The following is a 20,280-nucleotide window of genomic DNA, read 5'->3' on the forward strand; positions in this document are numbered from 1 at the left end:
TTTCATTACATTTTATCTAAAACTAAATATTTACTAATAAAAATAAGCATATAGTAAAGGCATGTTAATTGAAAACATAATACATAAAATAAAAATTTTTTGTAAACACATTTTGATGTATTTTACTTGCAAATAAACGTTTCCTCCTTAAGATATTAAACTACAAGTCAAAAATCTTATCACATAATTGAATCAGCTTTTGCAAGCTTGGCTTTGTCATTTAGAAAGAATGAGATACCAATCTTCTGACAAGATATTGTCACAACATTCTTGGAAACAGGAATTCGAATAGATCTTGCACTTTTTTTGCCAGTGGTTCAAATATAGCTTACAAATAAAAATAATAACTTGATTAAAAAATATAAAACTAAAACAGGTTACATTTGATTAATTTACAATTAATTTGTGCTGTTATATGGAAACTTCTATTACCAACTAATGGATTAATTAATTCATCTATGCACTAATTAGTTTTGTGATTAAGCATGATATTCCTACAAAAAAATTCTATGTTGACATATTTGTATTTATTTCTTATTATTCAAGACATAGTTGTGCACCTTTTTCACTAGAACATGGGCTGAGGACACGAGGCTTATAAAAAAGCTTTCCTGCATATGAATGGCAATACTTTGTTTGGTACTATTCGGTTTCGAGGGCCGTAAAAAATTGCCAAACTATTGTTGATGCCAATGCTGCCAAAAATAAGTGCGGCAAGAAAGGAAGTGTAATTGTAAATAACAATTTAAGATTGATGTTTTAATTTAGATGAAAGGTTAATTTCATATAATACATTTTATTATTATAATTTATATGAAAAAGGCTAAACATGACTGAATGGAAGCATAAGAGTAAATAACTATTTCAGATCATTATTATAATTTATATAAAAATTGCTAAACATAACTGAATGGATGCCTGCATCGCTATTTCCCTACCGACTTATCACTAAAGCATAATTTCATCTCATTGGTTGTTCAAACGTAATTTTCTATAATGAATGATGCCTTTTCTTTGAAAATATTCTCCGCAAAGTGCAGAATCGCTCACTTATTTTTTGCCGCTTTTTACAAGGGTAAAAACAATTGGATTTTTGTCAATTTTCTTTTACTTTTAAGTGAAAATCGGTCGATGTGCACATAGATAAAGTCAAGGGTGTGTGCAGTGCCATTTCTGTGCAATTCTAGGATTTTTTTTAAGTGAAAATAGGTCGATGTGCACATGAATACCGAGTATGTGCAAATCTTAAAAACACGTCAAGCAGTGGGTGATTCTGCACTTTACCCAAAATTCTATTGCCAACTTTTCGTCATGGGCAATTCCCAAATTGTTAAATCCATCGAATATCAAAAAGGGGTTTAAAAATTAAACTAGTATTTCAATGGCATCTTAAGAAATATAGAACTATATAAACTTACGCAATCTGAAATCAGCGCATACGCTAGATTTGGTGCACTGTTTAAATGGGCGCGTTTGCTAGATTTGGCGCTTTTGCGCATACATTTTTGCTGCAATTTTTTTATAGACCTCGAAACCGAATACAGTCAAAAGTCGTTATTCGGACACCCATAATCCGGACCTCAAAGCTACAAACTTTCTGCGCATGTGCGCAAGACCTTTACGGCTGTGAATATGCATGTGCGCAAAGAGAAAGTATTATCACATAAAACGAAGCAACTTAAACAACTTACATTGAAAGAAATGTAACAAATATATGTTAAGCTTTTGTTTTGTAAATTTTGATACCCTTTAGATCATAATTGTTCTTTATTTCATATTTTTAATTTTATAATTTCTGCATGCCATCTTACCAGATTTAAATTGATGATCTATAATCCGGAATCGCTAAAGTCCTGACGAGTCCGGATTAACGACTTTTGATTGTAGTACAATTTATTTTGATTAATCCTTTTAATTTTCAAAAAACACTCAATTTTTTCAACTATTTGATGGCATGATTTTAAAATTTCAATATCTAAAAATGTACAAACATAAAGTTTTGAAATTTTCACCAATTATAAAACACTTTGTCTCCTTTTAAAACAAGAATAAAATATTTTAATTGGAGGATTTTCTACATTTACTTAAAAAATATGTAACAGTTCAAGCAGAAGGGGGAAAATCATTTCTACTGGTCATCACATCAATTGCAGACATATTACTCTCAAGGTTATGATTTCATTATGTCACATCATTCTCATCACTTCTGCACAGATACCTTGGCATACTTACTATCTCAAAAACAACAATATTAAGAATTGATCAGCATTTAAAATTATTTGCAATGAAATCTACCCTGTGGCTTTTCATTTAATTTTTCCAAGCTTATATACATTTTTAGCAAGTTGATTTTCTTTTTTAATGATATGTAATATATTTTTTATGGGACTTTAAAATTTTAAAATCTCAAAATATATCCATTATAAAGATCTGAAATTCTCAAAACAAACTCGATACTTAGGTATTAGTGTAACTACCTTGGTGCAGTTTGTGATTTTTTACAGAAGAAAAAGGTGATTCAGGGAATTTTCGGATTACAGCTTATAATGCATATAGTCACCTAAAGAAAGAACTGTTATATGTAACGTTGCTAAAGTTTGGCGACTTCTATTAAGGTGGTTGTGATAATTTGTTAAGTATCACAAACTCTTCACTCTTTTTTAAAACAAAAATGAAACAAAGTTTTTAAAAAAAATTATTTACTTGCATGATTCATATCCGTCTACCTTATTTTCTAAATATATTGATCCAAATTGACATGGTCTGTTCTGACTGTTCTGTCTTCTATATGAAAACAACACCACTGCTTAAGAATTCATGCAAACTTTATTACTTACTTCTATTTTAAAATATGTTACTATGATTAATGAAAACTCTGATGCCCTTTAAAATAATTATAGAATTTCTTGGATGTAAAAAATCATTACATATTGTTGAAAAAAGGTTTTTTAACCGCTTCCCTTACAAATTTTTTTGAAAAAAATTGCAAAAAATCATCACATTTTTTTATTTTATTATTAAATACAACAAAATGAAACAAATCAAAATATGTAGGTTTTAAGTTGAATTTTTAATTTTTTGAAGGTGAAAGCATTTATTTTTAATATTAGTTTACTATCCCGAGTTATCTCGGGCAAACGGAAAAAAGTGAAATATTAATCTTTGTATGATAGTTTTTGAAACAAGGGACAACACAGAGTGATGCCTGACATTCTACACTGGTATCTGGTCTCTTTTCTTACTGGCTTACTGCTGGAATCTCTTTCACGGGAGCACAGAGTACACTGTCTCGTGGAATTTGATTTTTTCCCCCCAACCTTTTCATAATCACTATCTGAAAAATCATCGCTTTCGCTATCTTGCATCATTGCCATTATTTTATTTTTTTCCAACGCATGCTTCCTTCTTTATACATAACTAATCCACAAGCCAACGTATACTATACAATAGGGAAACACGTAACCAGTCCCTCTAAAAGAATCACGCAACCAACAAAATTTGGCAAATTGCCAATCAAAGCTGAATATTTCCTTTCATTTCCTCCAGACCGAATAAAACCGTGATAAAAGAAATTGTACTAACAAATTCTGCTTCGCCCGAGTTTTCTTGGGATAATAATTAACTGCAATATATATGAACCCGAGATAACTCGGGATAATCAGGCAAGCGGTTAATTCAATATATACAGATAACATGTAATTGAGACAGAAAATTAAATACAATTAAAAAACGGTTTTTGTACAATCAGCTTCTATTTAAAATTGATATGATAATTAATGAACTGAAACAGATATATAATTTATCATACAGTTTTATGAAAACGGGATTAAAAAATTCGTTTTACGAAACTGATCTAAAATTCTATGTTATGAATAATAAAAGAATGGAGTTAAATATATTTGTAATTATTTTTATATTACCATTAGCAAGAGCATCACACGCATTTACTGTTCATGATATAAAACTGTAGATGAATTTTGCAAACAGAATTGTTAAATCTCCAGCTTTAATAAAACAGTATGAAAATTTATTTTTCTGCTTTAAGTTCATTAATTATTACACCCATTTTAAATCAAAGCTTATAGTATAAAAAACTTTTTTTTATTGCATTTTATTTTTAACTTTATATATACATTTCAGTTTTAGAAAACTGGTAGAAAATTGCTCTTTTATGTTAGAAAATGCATTTCCATTACAAAAATGTAAATATAAAAAATTTCACAATGCATAGTTAAAGAATTATTTTTATAAAAACTTTTACTCATACACAAAAGTTATATATAAATTTCATTTGAATTCACTTACTTTATTCGCCATCATGAATTCTTCAATCCCTTTCAATGTGTTTTTATTCAGACGAACACCACTCGACTGGTTATGTATATACATTTGAACAATGTCATTACCTAACTTATGCCACATGTCCTATATTAAAATACAGTAGTTTGAGGATAATATTAAAATATTAAACTACTAATGATTTTTAAGAAAAATGGTGATATTTATATCTAAATTAAAAACCATTCTACTCAGTTGCAAAATAAAACAAGAGAAAAGTTTAAATCTTAAATTTTTCAAGTTAATACAGACTTTCACATCTGATATAATTCGAAAAAAACTTTTAACAATAAAATGAGTGATAAATAAATCTGCAAAGGCATTGAATAAAAATTACTGTTGAGGGGTTTAATTGAATACACCAAAGAAAAGAATAAGTACCAAGAACTAAAAAATAGTTTTGACTTGTACAAATATGCTCTAAGTGCCAGAGAAACTGAGATAACTCTATTTGGAATAATTAACAGCATGCTCCTATGGTTTTATCATAAAGACATATTGATATAATTCTATTTATATATTATGTCCATAAGTCCGTATTAGCTCACTTATTCCTAGAGCCTTCGATTGTTTTCTCAGGGAGAGGGTAAATCAAAGACTTCTTCCACATTGTTGAAAATTTTTATGGTGTGATGATCAATAATTTGCAAATCAATATAGTCCATTACTTGTTGATTATTACTATTATTAGTAGGATTAATTTTGAGAATGACTGGATAAATTTTGAGTTTTTTTATTGCTTTATTATTATTGAAAGTAATAATATCATCTATGTACCTGTAGATATTTGCAAATAGTTTTAATTCTGGTGCTTTCAATTTAAGCTGAAATTTATATTCTTGTGTAAACAAGAGCCCATAGGAATTCCTGTGACTTGTAGAAAAATATTGTATAATTTAATATAGTTATTGAATAATGTACCCTGAAGGAAGGCTTTCTAATTTTCAAAACTAATTATTGAGTGAACTTAAGGAAATAAGTTTAGAATTTCTAGCAGACTATCGAGTATATCTGTAAGCAGTAAAGATGTATAAAGGTTTTCAAAATCGCAGCAGTTTATTTCATGTATGTTTGTTTAATATCTATTGGTAGTAATCAAATTATTATTATATTAATATATTGGTAGTAATCAAACTGTATTTACAATGTGTTTCGAATAACTGTAAATATTCGGAAAACATTGTAAATACTTTGTGATTTATCTTAATTTCAGTGCTTATTAGCAAAAGAATCTACAGAAAAGAGTAATTTTATTGAAAGTTTGTTTTAATGGAAACCTCATATTTAATAGTATTACCTCATAGGTGTAAACATTCTTTCTTGGAAGCTGTATACCTTCTATGCATTTCACAAATTAGCATCTGCAAACCTACAGTTCTTTGTGCAGAATATTTTCTTTGAGAGCACAGATTACTTTAAAAATGTAAATGTTAATTATTCAATTATAACTGTGTTCTTTGTTGACTAAATTCTGATTAATGTGCAGATGCATATCCACTACTATTGGCCACTGCTAGTAAAGCAATTCTTCCATATCAATTTGACTTTTACTATTTAATACTTGTAAAAAATACTCTTAAATTCTAAATTTAAAAAAAAAATTAATATTATTTTAAAAATAACAAAATTGTAATTCTCTTAATTTAATTTTAAATAATAGAGTTTTAATAGGAGTATTCCCCCTTTAATTTTCTCTCTCTCTATATATATATACTATATATAATGAATGACATCTGTGGAAACTAAAAGAACTAACTGCATAATCAAGATGGGTTTTTGTCATGTAAATGACTTTTAATAAAGTGTTGCAGCCTGTGAATTATAAAATTTTAGAGATACAAGCAGAGTTTGCATTTCCTCACTTCAAGGATGTATCACAAATTGCAGAATTATAGAAAACATCGAACATATGATGGAGAATTGCTGTTGAATAAATCCGGATGATTATGGCAAATTTCATCTGTCAAAGATCATTTCATAGAAAAATCATGCAATGTTGTCTCAGATAACATTACTATTCAGCTCTGCTAATATAAGCATGAAAACTGCATAGTATTACCTGCTCAGGATATGTTTTGTTTGAACTTTTCATAGTAAAGAAGGGCGCTGTTGCGCTGAAAGAATTCTCTTGTGTTTTTACATTATGTAACTGTGGTTCGCCGTTGCGATGTGTCTGTATTACTGTGATATATTTTAATGTTTTCATTAAATATAAACGAAAGATATCATCATGTATTTTTGTATACCAAATCAAGATCAAAATTAGACTGATGCAAACTCGTCGAAACAAAAACAGCATTCGAAGAAGAATCGTCAGTGTTATTACTCGCCTTTTGAATTTCGCATTCGTATCGTTAATCGCTTTGTAATATGTGCTGCTGTCGGCCGGAAGATATCATAATGGTGGGGTGAGTAAATAATTTTGTTGAAAATTTGTTTGAATAGAATATTTTGTAATTGTTGAAGTAGTAAAGTTGTTCGATGTCGTTGATCTTGTTTGGAAAAAATTTACAACTTTCGGTTTCGCATTTACTGAATGTTTGTATTGATATTTGGAAGTTCGAATGAGTGTATTTGCAAGTAAGAAAATGTTGTGTTTTCTTAGAATTAGAATTTGTTGTTAATGCTTGAAGTGTGATTACTTGTTGAAAATTACAGTGTTTTCTTAGAATTTATTGTTAAAGTATTTGAGGGGTAAAATTTGTTGCTAGAAATTGTAAAAATGGCTAAATTGTTAAAGCTTCGAACTAAGTGTGACACACATCATGCACAAACTTTAAAGTTAGTAGAAAAGATAAACAGATATTTGAATGAATCAGATACTGACATAGATGTATGTGATTCATATTTAGAACAGTTGAATAGTAAAACTGAAATTATTAACATACTAAATAGTGACATTGATGAATTGTTGAAAGAAGAACAAGAAATTAAGGATGAAATTAACACAGTAGATGAATATAACAAAAAAATAATACTAGTTAAAGTAAAGTTGCAAAACAAAATTAAATCGATTGGAAAAGTTCCATATCAGCCAGGTGAACAAACAGTAAATCCAGAAAATGTTCACGTAGAAAATAAAACTTTGCATTTAGAAAACAGAACTAAACTTCCTAAACTTTCGCTTCCTCGATTCTATGGTGAGCCTTCAGAATATTTAAATTTTTCGAATCAGTTTGAGAATTCTGTGCATAATAATTCTAATTTAACTGAGGTTGACAAATTTTGCTATTTAAAGTCGTTATTAGGTGGTAAAGCCTTAGCTAGCATTAAAGGATTCTCAATTACTCCAGAGAATTATAAACAGGCTGTTAAATTAATTTCTGAAACATTTGGCTAAAGAGACATTTTAATAAATGCTCACTTGTCAAATTTATTAAATTTGGCACCTGTAAAAAATACGTCCAACATCCAGGCTCTTCGTAACCTTTATTTTGAAGCTCAAACTCAAATTAGATGTTTAGAGGAAATAAATGTCAAATCGGAAACATACACAACAATACTGACTAACATAATACTAAAAAATCTGCCAGGAGAATTGACTTTTGAATTTTCTAAGCAAAATATAAATAATTGTCATGATTTACAGGAATTAATGAAGTTTTTACATAATGCTATTAGTGCAAGAGAAAAAGCATTCCGTATTAATTCTAATAATGTATCATCATATAATAATTTTCATTCTAATCAACACAAACAAAACAATTTTGGAAATCAGAAACGAAATTTTCTTCCGAGTTGTAATAATCAACACACGTCAGTAACAGAATTTATCGCGAAAACTTCCCAAGTTTGTTTATTCTGTGGTCAAGGTCACTGTAAGACTGAATGTGAAAACATGACTGTACAACAAAAAAGGGATTAAGGAAAGGAGATGTCTGTTGTGTTGTAACAAACTGTTTTGTGAAAAAATGTAATGCTAAACAGTGTTCATTCTGCTTTGGTAGACGTGACAAAGCTATTTGTTTTAAATTTGAAAATTCTAGCAAGTGTAAATCTAATTCAAAACCGGAAGAAGAAAAACCAAAGGAAATGGAAATTCAGCCTACTATTTCGAATTCAGTTGTAAATGATAGGAATGTGATTTTATTGCAGTGTGTTAGGACAGAAATTGCTGGTCGTAAATCATCAGGTATAGTTATTGCAATGTTTGATAACAATAGTAAAAAGAGTTTTATTAAAAGAAATGTTTCTATGAAGTTGGGATTAAAATGTCTAGGGTCAGAAACATTAATGATTTATTCATTTGGAGCAAAGGATCCTTGGTTGCAAACATGTCACAGAGTGGAAGTAAGATTGCAAAATATTTTAGATGGAAAAGAAGTCGTAATACAGGCATTGGAAACAGATGAAATTTCGAGGGCTGCAATTAATTTGCCGAATGAGAGTACAAGAGCTGAAATGGAAGCCAAGGGATTCATTTTAACGTGGGGATATAATCAAGCATCAGATGATAATGCAATTTCCTTGTTAATAGGTATAGATTTTTATTGGAATTTGAAAAAAGGTTTTGAAAGGTTAAGTACGTCATTGGTAGCTGTAAATACTGAACTTGGATGGTCCTCGCAGGGAAATTGTGGTGATATGAGTAAAATGGCTGCTGTAAACTTAGTTTTGGGTGATCAAAGCACTGTGTCAGCTGAACTCAGGCGTTTCTGGGAACTGGGAAGTTTAGGTATTGAAAACAAGGAAGCGGAGTGTTTGACTTTAGTGGAACAGGAGATACTTGATGAATTTAATAATTCTGTTGGGTTCGTAGATGGAAGGTATTGTGTAAAGTTGCCATGGAAACCAGGTATGCAGGAAAAATTAGCAAATAATAGAGAAGTGGCTTGGAAATGTTTCGATGGTCTGGTTAGGAGATTTAGAAATGATACAGCTTTTTATGAGGATTATAAAAGGGTAATTGATGATTATCGTAAGGATGGTATCATTGAGAATTCGTCGTCAGATATTGAAGTGTCATATTCTGAGTAGTCATTCTACTTACCCCACCACGCGGTCATTCGCGAGGACAAATCTACTAGTCGACTTCGAATCGTGTTTGATAGTTCTTCTAGGACAACTTTCAGTATATAGTAGATGTTCAGACTGTTTAGTTAAAGGACTAAACTTGTATCCAAATCTATTTGAAATGATTTTAAAGTTTCGGCAAAATACAATCGCCTTCACAGCGGATATAAAGCAAGCGTATCTACAAATTTTGATCGATCCAAGTGACAGAAAATTTACTAGATTCTTCTGGACTGATGATATCGGTTCTAATTCATATCAAAAAATGAACTTTAGTAGAGTTTTATTTGGACTAAAACTAAGCCCATATTTATTAGCTGCAACTCTGAAATATCATTTTGATAAATGTAAACAAGACTTTCCTGATACTTGCAAATTACTATCAGAATGGTTTTATGTCAACAATTTAATTGGAGGCGAAGAAGACTTGCAAGCGGCTTTGAAAATTATGACTGAAAGTGTAGAAATTCTCAAAAGATGTGGCATGATAAAACGAAAATGGAAAACCAATTCCGTGGAACTGCGTAAGCTGTGGAAATATGCTGAATTCGACATCGATGAGGAAAGGAGCTCAAGTATGGGACTTGATTCACCATCCAAGGTGTTGGGTCTAGTTTGGGATCCAGATGCGGACAGTATATCTTTCAACGTGAAAGAATTATCAAAGTTTGTCAAGAACGGAACTGCTTCGAAAAAGTTTATTCTTTGAGTAGTGGGTCGTATTTATAATCCTATCAGATTTCTTGGACCTTTCATTATAAAGCTGAAGTGCATTCTACAAGAACTGTGGAGTCATGACATGGACTGGGATGACAAACTGCCATCGTCACTGGATCACAAGTGGCAGTTGTGGTGCAGTGAAGTCGAACACTTAGAAGATCTCCAGATTCCTAGATGTTATTTTTCAAATTTGAACTGTAAATTTATTTCATTTGAAATTCATTTTTAGATTCATCTCTTTTAGCCTATGGAACTGTGTCTTATCTAAGAGCTATATCTGAAGATAGGAGGATAAGTATCAGTTTTATTTGTTCTACAAGTCGTGTAGCTCCTTTGAAAGGTCTTACATTACCAAGACTGAAATTAATGGAAGCTTTATTGTCCGTAAGATTAGTCCATCAAGTAAGTAAATGTCTTAAGTTTAATACTTCTAGTTATTTTTGGACCGACTCGATGATTACGTTATGTTGGATTAAGGGATGAGCTAGTAAATACAAAACTTTTGTAAAAAATAGATTAGAAGAAATTCAATCTTTATCAGATACCAATAATTGGGCTCATTGCCCTGGTACGGATAACCCTGCAGATATCTTGTTCAGAGGAATTTCTGCAGCAAATTTAGCTACAAACCGTCTTTGGTGGCACGGTCCACCAGTCACCCGAATACTGGCCTACTGAAAGAGAGATATTAAAATCTATAGACGAAGACTTAGAGCTAAAAAAAAGAATTTGAAAGTACAGTGAAAAATAACTTTTTGGTAGAAAATTCGAAATTTATTTTAGATTTAAGGAAATATAGTTGTTTGTTAAAAGTACTACGAGTAACTGTACTAGTTAAACATTTTGTTAATAATCTTCAAAAACGACAAACGATTGCAGGTCCTCTCACAGCAGAAGAACTTCAAAATGCTGAAATAGACTGGATAAAACATGAGCAAAACATAGAGTTCAACCTAGAATTACAAAACCTTAAAAAATGGTAAATCGATTCCTAAAAACTATCCACTTTCAAATTTAGCTCCATTTCTCGACAGTTGTGGTGTATTGCGCATAAAAGACATATTAGAAAAAGGAGCGTTTACAAAGGATGAAGCTCATCCTATGCTTCTTCCTAAGCAGTCTAAATTTACAGAGTTAATTATTATTCAAGAACATAATAAAATTTTTCATGGTGGAGTTACATTTACGCTAGCCAAAATTAGGTCTACATTTTGGATTCCATGAGGTAGACAAATTATAAAAAGAGTATTAGGTAACTGCCTAATTTGTCGAAAGTATAAGTTGAAACCAGCTAAACAAATAACTAGTCAACTACCTAAAAGTAGAATTACTGAAAACCCTCCTTTTACTGTAACTGGCATAGATTTCACTAGCCCAGTTTTAATAAAATCAGGAAAGGATACGCCTCAAAAGGCTTATAAAACATTATTTACATGCAGTGCTACTAGAGCTGTGCACATAGAATTAATCACAAATATGTCAACAAAAAATTTTATTTTGTCATTAAGGAGATTTTTAGCTAGGAGAGGAAATTATAAAGTTATCATTTCCGACAATGCTAAGAGCTTTAGAGCCACTAATGAAATTCTTAAAGAATTTTAAAAAATTATAATAGATTCAAAATTGAAAGATTTCATATCAATAAACGGCATAACTTGGTAATATATTGTGCCTCACGCGCCTTGGTGGGGTGGTTTTTATGAAAGGCTTATGAAAAGTATCAAAGATCCTTTGAGAAAGGTTCTCAGAAGGGCTCTTCTTAACTTTGAGGAAATGATGACTATTCTATCAGAAATTGAGTTAGTTCTAAATTGTAGACATCTTTCTTATGTCCACAATGAAATAAAAGAGCCACAAGCTCTCACACCTGCCCATTTCTATTTTCCAGGGCAAGAAAATATTTCTTATCCTGTACATTTCGCCGACCTTTTTCAGGAATGAACCTTTGAACAGGCAGACTTTGACTAGAAGAAAACTATATCAAACTAATCTTTTGAAACAAATTTGGAAAAAGTGGAAGGAGAATTATCTCCTCGAATTACGGTCTGTGCATACTTTTCTAAATCCATCTTCTGAAAGGAATCTTAAAAAAGGTGAGGTTGTATTGCTGGAGGGATCGACGAAATCAAAATTTTTATGGCCTATTGGAATTATAGAAGAAGTTTATAAAGGTAGGGATGGGTATGTGCATTCATGTTTGATTCGTACTTCTCAAGGACTTTATAGAAGACCTGTCCAATTGATCTATCCTTTTGAAGTTTAAAGTTATACATGTTTTTGTCATGTATTGTATTAATTTGCAATGTAGTTTTCAGTATTGATTTGTGATTATATCTACATATATTATTGATATGAAATTTAGTGTGCTTTTAACATAGCACAGGTGGGGTGTGTTTGAACTTTTCATAGTATAGAGGGCGCTGTTGTGCTGAAAGAATTCTTCTGTGTTTTTACATTATGTAACTGTGGTTCGCCATTGCGATGTGTTTGTATTACTGTGATATATTTTGGTGTTTTCATTAAATATAAATGAAAGATATCGTCATGTATTTTTGTATACCAAATCAAGATCAAAATTAGACTGATGCAAACTCATCGAAACAAAAATAGCGTTCGAACAAGAATCATCAAGTGTTATTACTCGCTTTTCGAATTTCGCATTCGTATTGTTAATCGCTTCGTAATATGTTTAAAATAACAGTGTCTTATCTGAGTATCACTGCTTACTTTATAACAGTGGTCTCAAACTATATACAAGGCAAATGCAAAATCTGAGAACAACTGAAGACCAAAATCGTTTTTTTCAATACAGTGAACATTTTATTAACAAAATAAAAACCTTTTAAAATACATTTTAAATTTAACCTACTAAATATTTAACAAAATTTATGTAAACAATTATGATAATATCACAGAGGAAAAAATACAGATTTATACTTTTTTTCTATCTGAAATCTAAAGACAAGACCTTTTCTGTTGGTTACACTTGGCAATTCAAACATATTGACAGTTAAATATTAAATTCTTAAAACTGACATTTCTTTCAAATAATCTCTACTTATAATAAAACAAAGAGTCTGTCTGTGTGTGTGTGTCTTTCATTCGCGCAGCGAGTAAGCTAATAGACGCACGGCTACGAAATTTGGTACATAGGTGCATCTAGACAAGAGCCAGTGCACCTCGACGCGATTTTTTCGAAATTCGAATTCGAATTTTTTTTTATTCTATGTTTTGTGACGAAATTGCGCCATTTTGAGACATAATGGGCTATAGGAAAGCGAGATTTTACTCTACACACTCCATTTTCCCATCATCATGAAACGTCGGCACTTAGCTATTTTACGAACTTAAAATAAATTTTGTGTTTCAATAAATCAATTCAATATGAATTTACTTAACAAAGGGAGCTTAACACCTTTTCAACGGGATTTTTTCTAAAAAAGTTTATTTTTAAAAAACGTACAGTTTATTTTTCTTTGATTTTTGGACACGTTAAACTTTCATCCTTGTGACTGCTTTTACAAAAAGAGTTTTGGAAAAATGATAATATTTTGTATTTAAAAAAAAAAAAAAAATTTAAATGAAGCTTCCGAGTACACTTCTCACATCTTTAAAAATGAGATTTTGGCAACAATTTTCCTGTCTTATTGTTGTAGATAGATTTTTGATGAAATCGCATCATTTTGAATAGTTTCATTCTTTTAGAAATATGGGTTTGGCAACAATTTTTCATCGTATTTCTTATGTAACTGTTTTTAAGAGATTGGCATATTTCATTGTCATTTATATATATATATTTATTTATTACATTTTTATTTACTTTTTTTTGTTAAAGTTGTTCTGCAGAGTAAAATTCTGTGCGGAATTTTATGTTTTTGAGTAGCTTTCATGTTATTTCTTGTTTGTAAGATAGTGAACAGTTTTGCATGATTTTTTCCCTTCAACGGAAAGTTGGTTAATTTTTTTATTAGGATAATTAATATTTGTATTAAGGGATATAGCTTATTTCATTGTAATATTTTTTGTCTTGAAAATATAAGATAAAATATCAATAAATATACTTTTCAGAATTTTTTGCATTCTTTTATGTTATTTATTGCTCATTTCACTGTTTTTAAGATATTGAAAAGTTTTGAGTGATTTTTTTAGGAAACAAAGTTCTAAACCTCCTTTATACCATTTGAGTTCTTACGATTTTGCAAAGGGAAGTTGGTTAATTTATTTGTATTAAGGGATATTTCTTATTTCATTGTAATTTTGTTATACATAATAATTTTTTTATGAAGTTGTTCTGCAGAGTAAAATTCTACGTAGTTTTTAAATTTAACGTTTGGTGTTCCCTCAGCCATTTTCCCAGTACATTTAAAAGCCAGACGAAGGCTGGCACACATAAAAATATGTATGCAAATAATTATTAACTCCTTTATTTCTTAGTACAGCTTGATAACAGCATTACAATTTGATAAAATTTGTAGCCTTGGATAGAAATTATATTCATCATGGATTGTAGATGCTCATAAGTCACCTGGATTCTTATTAATTTTCAATTGTGAAAAAAATCTGTTCACATATATATTCCTAAACAAAGTGATTATCCTTAATGCAAAAATTCATAACTGAGATTTTTGTTGTTAATAAAATCTATATCTTTAAATAAAATTTACATCACATTGTAAATTAATTACCTCCATTTATATATTTTCTGGTCCATTATTCATGCTTGTTTTTAATGGAAACCAAAATGGACTTCCCTGTTTGATTTATCTTAATTTTAGTGTTTATTAGCAAAAGAAACTAAAAAAAAAGTGATTTTATTGAAAGTCTATTTTAATTGAAACCTCATAGGTGTAAACATTCTTTCTCGGAAACTGTATATCTTCTATGCATTTCGGATTCTAGCATCTGCAAACCTACAGTTCTTTGTGAAAATTATCTTCTTTGAGAGCACAGATTACTTTTAGAATGTAAATTTAACACTGCTTCAAAATGTGACAAATGCATGGTTTTGAAATTTTCAGATATCAGATTCACGTGCCTTACAATTTTCTTCTATACTAGCAATATGCTTCCATATGATTTTCTAGCCATCTGCAGCATAGTGATGTTCATGATCTCCCAGAACATTTCTATGGACATTTTGAACTATTTCAACTGCTTCAAATGTTCCTTTAATCTGAGGGATGATTAAGCAGCATTGAAAAGGCAATTAAAAACTAAACTATTTCTGCCTGTCAAACATTCAATAACATAAAAAAAAAAAAAAATATTTTCTTTGTTCAAAACTTATTTTAACACCATCTCCAGTATCTTAAACTAATTAAATTGGAAGTAAAGGAGAGTTAAGTGATTTCCCAGCTTTTAAAATATGTATTAAAATTTTTGGAACATTATACAATACATGATCAGCTAGATCAAGTTAAGGCACCTTATACATACACAAATTTCTTTGAATGCTGATTATTAATTTCCTTTCAGATATTTTATGCCCACGCATATTTACACGTTCACTCTAATTGGTGCTCTTGTGGCTTCATTGCAACATTAAATATGCCTACAGGAACAAATAATGTTTAAGATGCACTCATCCAAAATATGTATCATCAACTGATTCCCTTGTTAACCAGATGTCAATGTTAGCGAGAATTGCTTAGATGCCATTCAATATTCAGTTTAAAGCATAGATCAAGTCTCAGCAAATATTACTGCTTTGGGAACTTTCTTCAAGTGTCAAAATGTCTATTATTTAATATTACAATATAGAGAATCAGAGCCGTGTTATGTTTCTGCAAGTCTACTATCCAATGATGTACTTTCTGGATACCAGACACACATACCCGCTCATGACAATTTTATCATTTCACAGACAGGGATAGAATCTAATGTCTTCCAAAAATTAGCTTTATTATAGTGGAATAACATTATTCAAAAACAGAAATATAAATTGCCTTCTTTTCCCACAAAATACAATTTTGTATTTATACCTTTTTATCAAAGATATGATTCAATATTTTATTATTGCAGTAAAAGCTATATGATCCATATGCAGCAGACATCACTTAATATGGTCATGGTTAATGTTATCATTCAGATACTGTTATGGAATGTTAAGTCTTGCCTCTTTGTGTACAATACATGGAAAATACATTGTTTAATGTGATCAACAATTCGGCCACTGTAATCAAAATATTATAGAACAAATGTTTAAACTGATAGTAAAGTCACCAAATAAAGTCAAAATAATTATAAAATAGAGAAATGCCACCAAGTAAAGAATTAAATCACCAAACAGCTTGGTTTCGATTTCAGTCAACCATTTAAAATCAAGCAAAAAAGCAACCAAATTCAGTTTGATGTAGATTTAGAATAACTTCATCTATTTTGTGGGCAACAGGACTCTTCAGCAGCATAAAAAAAAAAAAAAAAAAAAAAAAAAAAAAAAAAAAAAACCCACTTGCAGGCTTTTTTGAAAACATCTATGTAAAACTATGATTACTTTTTTGTCTAATTTAGAATTTTACACTGACATGTCCTCTTCTTGTGAGGGTTGTGCTCTCAATATTAAAGTATTACCCAGCCAAATAATTTCCAAAAAGATTATGAATAGTTCACAAATGAACTCTTACATTAAAGAACACCAGTTCATAAATAAACTCGTCTTTTCCTAATTAAAATGTTGTTAAGTAAAGATTTATATGTTTCTAGTCATATTTACATTAAATCAGTTTCACTCCTTTGCTATTTTGATGGATATTTTTTCTCATTGTTTAATGTTATCAAAATAGCCACGGATAAACATGATCACATTTAAGACAGCCTACAGCATTTACCTCTGCATGTTAATTTTTAATAATAAACTAAACTCAGCGGCACAACAGCCCTAGTGGGCCACGGCCTGCAGTGCCCCGAAATTTGCTTTCTTGACCTTGGCCCCGGGATGCACCAGCATATGCCCTGGGCAAGTGGTCAGCTTGTCACAGGACTCCTGGTGTTTAGTCCTCAGATGAACTTGGTGCTCATTTTAACAACCTGCTTAAGGAATGAAAGGCTGAGTCAACCTTGCTCAGCCCGAGGATTGAGCCACGAACCTCTTGTGTAGCTGCGCAATGCACAAGCCACTTAGCCACCGGGTGGTCGATTTTTAATAATAGGAAAAAAATAATAATCTGAAATACCACATTATGGGAAAAATAAAAGGAAAATGGGAAAAAAGCAACACTAAAAATTGCCTGAAAAATACCTTATCTGCATGTTTCATATCTTCAACTGCTTCCCAAAACCTTAAAAAAAAAAAAAATAGATAAAATAAAATTATAAAAGAAATGAGCATTTCTTCATATAAAAGTTTGCACATTTTAATGAACAAACTACATAAGAATATAATAATATTTTAATATGACTTGTAATATTAATAAACTTGATTCATAGAATAGATTCATAATTTTTTAAATTCAATGTAGATGCTATTTTTGTTTGGAAATCTATAGTTAACTAATATTGAAATTCAGTCAGTCAACTAACTGCTTTAAGTCTGACAGCAAAAATCAATTTATTACAGTGAAATTTGCTAAGCAGATCACAGAATTAATTTATTACAGTGAAATCTGCTAAGCAGATCACAGAATTAATTTACTAAACTAATTTCATACAATGGGGAGCAATTTTAAAATCCATAAAGAAGATTCCTTCTTTTAAAGAAATCTAACAGAAAATTTAGCTTAAAATGGATTATAAATAATTTCCAATAAGCCTGCTTTAATTGAAATTATGCATGGAATTTTTATAACCTTGATTACTTTGAAATGAGATTCTTCAATTCAAATTTGTTACCCTAAAAGAGAATGAACTTCTTCTTTCTGAAGAAATTTAGAAAAGTGACGTCTACAGAAACTGGACTGCATTATAACTGACATAGATAAGACTTTCTGACCAGGTATGTATGCATTTTCTTTAAAAGGTGAATCATTTCCCATCCTTGGAGAAGACAGATAATCAGGTCCACCAAGAGCTTTAAGACGTTTTTCACACTGTGTTTTCGCAAATCGCAACTATAAATAATGAAAAAAATTCATTTAAAAACGAAAATTCTATTAAACTTACATTTTAAAAACTTCCTTTAAAGATATTTGCAAGATCATGCTAACTTATTTCATATGATCTTAAAACTGAATTAACACATTTGGGGAATTGTAAACTATATAACAGAATGAAATAATTTCATTTTGTTCATCCTGCATTTTATCTTAAAGCAAGCACCAGTTGGGAAAAAAAAAAAAAAAAAAATTAATTATAAACAACAACTAATTATATGCTTATATCTAAATTCTTGTTACAAGGAGCAACAAAAGTACTGTAATCCTTTCAGAAGTTATTATACATAGCCAATATTTGCATGGTGAACAAGCAATACACATTACAAAAATATTCAGAATACAGAATTCATAAGAACAGGTCACAAATATGTTTAAATTTTAATTATTAAAATACACTGGGATCTACCTAAAATACATTGCAATAACGATTTCAGAAAAATCTCACCATATAAAAAAATCTGAGGTGGACACTGCATGACTTCCTTGCATGGCCCATTAAATTATACCCATTTTTTGCTGCATTTCATTTAAACTTATTTCCTCAAGTTTCAATTACAGATACATTTCTCATTCAATTAATTCAGTTTTCACTTTGAGGCAAGGTAAAAAAAAAGCACTTAAAACTCAAAACATCTTCCTTCAAAATTGTAAAATACAATAAATAAATAAAAATCTGAAAGGTTTCAGATCTTAAATTACATCCAAATGGACTTTTTATTTAACCTTTTGTGTGTTACCTTTATTTATTAAATATCATGTTCTACGTACTCAAACTATAAAAGTCAGTTTAACAGCAATATTGCAAATTAATTTTAAAATGAGTATATCTTGAGAATTTCCGATACCGAGTCTCGCGTGATGGAGATAAAAATGTTTTTTCATACAGTGTTGCCATTGCTCGCTTTGAAATCGTTTAGTTTTTTAATCAAAAATTTGTTGAAGTGTTACAAAATCTGAAATCAATAATAAAACAAATTTCAAAGTCATATTAGGGTTTCTACATGCCCATATTCTATAGAAGATTATGCTATTTAAATTTTGATGGCTCTAGGTACCGTTGTTTTATCACAATGTGAGAAACATACATATATTTACACAGATTCTTCATTATTTAATTTCTTTAAATATAAGACAAAGCGATAATATATGGTGTCAAATTTGAAAAGTGATATAGCCTTTTAAAGTTTTCAATGCAAAATGCCAAAACAAAATTAATAGTCCTACAGGGCAAATTGCCCCTTTGGGCTAATAAAACACCAAATACAGTTAAAACAGTTAAAAAAAAAACAATTTTTACAATTAATATAATTTAATAGGCTGCTTTGTGATATCTACATCAGCATTAATTTTTAGAATTAAAATTAGAGTTTTTATGCAAAAACAAGCAATTCGATCAGCGGACAAGATGGCAGATTTTTCGATGCACAAAACTAAAAGTTTATTATTGGTCTCGCTTAGCCTAAAGACACTGAAGGTGCAGAAACTGACTTAATTTACTATTCTACTACAAGTTTAAAATGTAAACAAATAGCAGTTTTGTTACACTTAGTAACACTTTAACAATTTTTTAAGGTTAATAATTCTACAACTCTTGCATGCAGATTAATTAAAGGCATAAAAACCTTAACCAGACTATAACAACAACATAATTCAATCAGTTTTAAAGCACAAAATGCACAAGTTACCAATATATACGAATAAAAGAACTGAACTCACCAAAACCGGTAACAGAGTTGATATAAAGTGTATATATATATATATATATTCATATACTTTTGGTATGGTCATTTGTAATAAAAAAGGGAGGTGCACAACTACATGCTACAGCAGTCCTACACACAAGTTCAATGTTCTGAGGCTCTTCATTTTTGAATGCAAAATACATACATACGTACATACAGCCATCATGAAAAAAATCTGATGTGTACACCATGACTTCCTTGTATGGAATATTAAATTATATGCATTTTTCCTGCATTCCATTTAAACTTATTTCCTCAAATGTCATTAGAGATATACTTCTCACTCAATTAATTCAGTTCTGTGAGAATAATTCAGTTCTAAGTGAGAACTGAATTAATTGAGTGAGAAATATATCTTTAATGACATTTGAATATAG

The 20,280-nt window shown here is 30.0% G+C and overlaps 1 protein-coding gene across 3 annotated transcripts in view; it reads right to left on the bottom strand.

The window, feature by feature from the left end:
- Window positions 1-20,280, bottom strand: part of snz (sorting nexin snazarus) — a 135,690-nt gene that overhangs the window by 57,633 nt on the left and 57,777 nt on the right. For all 3 annotated transcript variants that reach the window (XM_035351503.2, XM_085820510.1, XM_085820509.1), the window contains exons 9-11: window positions 17,899-18,116; window positions 17,309-17,348; window positions 4,306-4,425 (exon numbers count right to left, since the gene is read on the bottom strand). In XM_035351503.2, the coding sequence (XP_035207394.1) occupies window positions 4,306-4,425; window positions 17,309-17,348; window positions 17,899-18,116 (378 nt within the window). The remainder of the gene's footprint in view (window positions 1-4,305; window positions 4,426-17,308; window positions 17,349-17,898; window positions 18,117-20,280) is intronic.

The sequence above is a fragment of the Stegodyphus dumicola genome, chromosome 7 (assembly GCF_044657685.1).
Source record: "Stegodyphus dumicola isolate Sdum_Otavi_A_Nest chromosome 7, ASM4465768v1".
NCBI lineage: Eukaryota > Metazoa > Arthropoda > Arachnida > Araneae > Eresidae > Stegodyphus > Stegodyphus dumicola.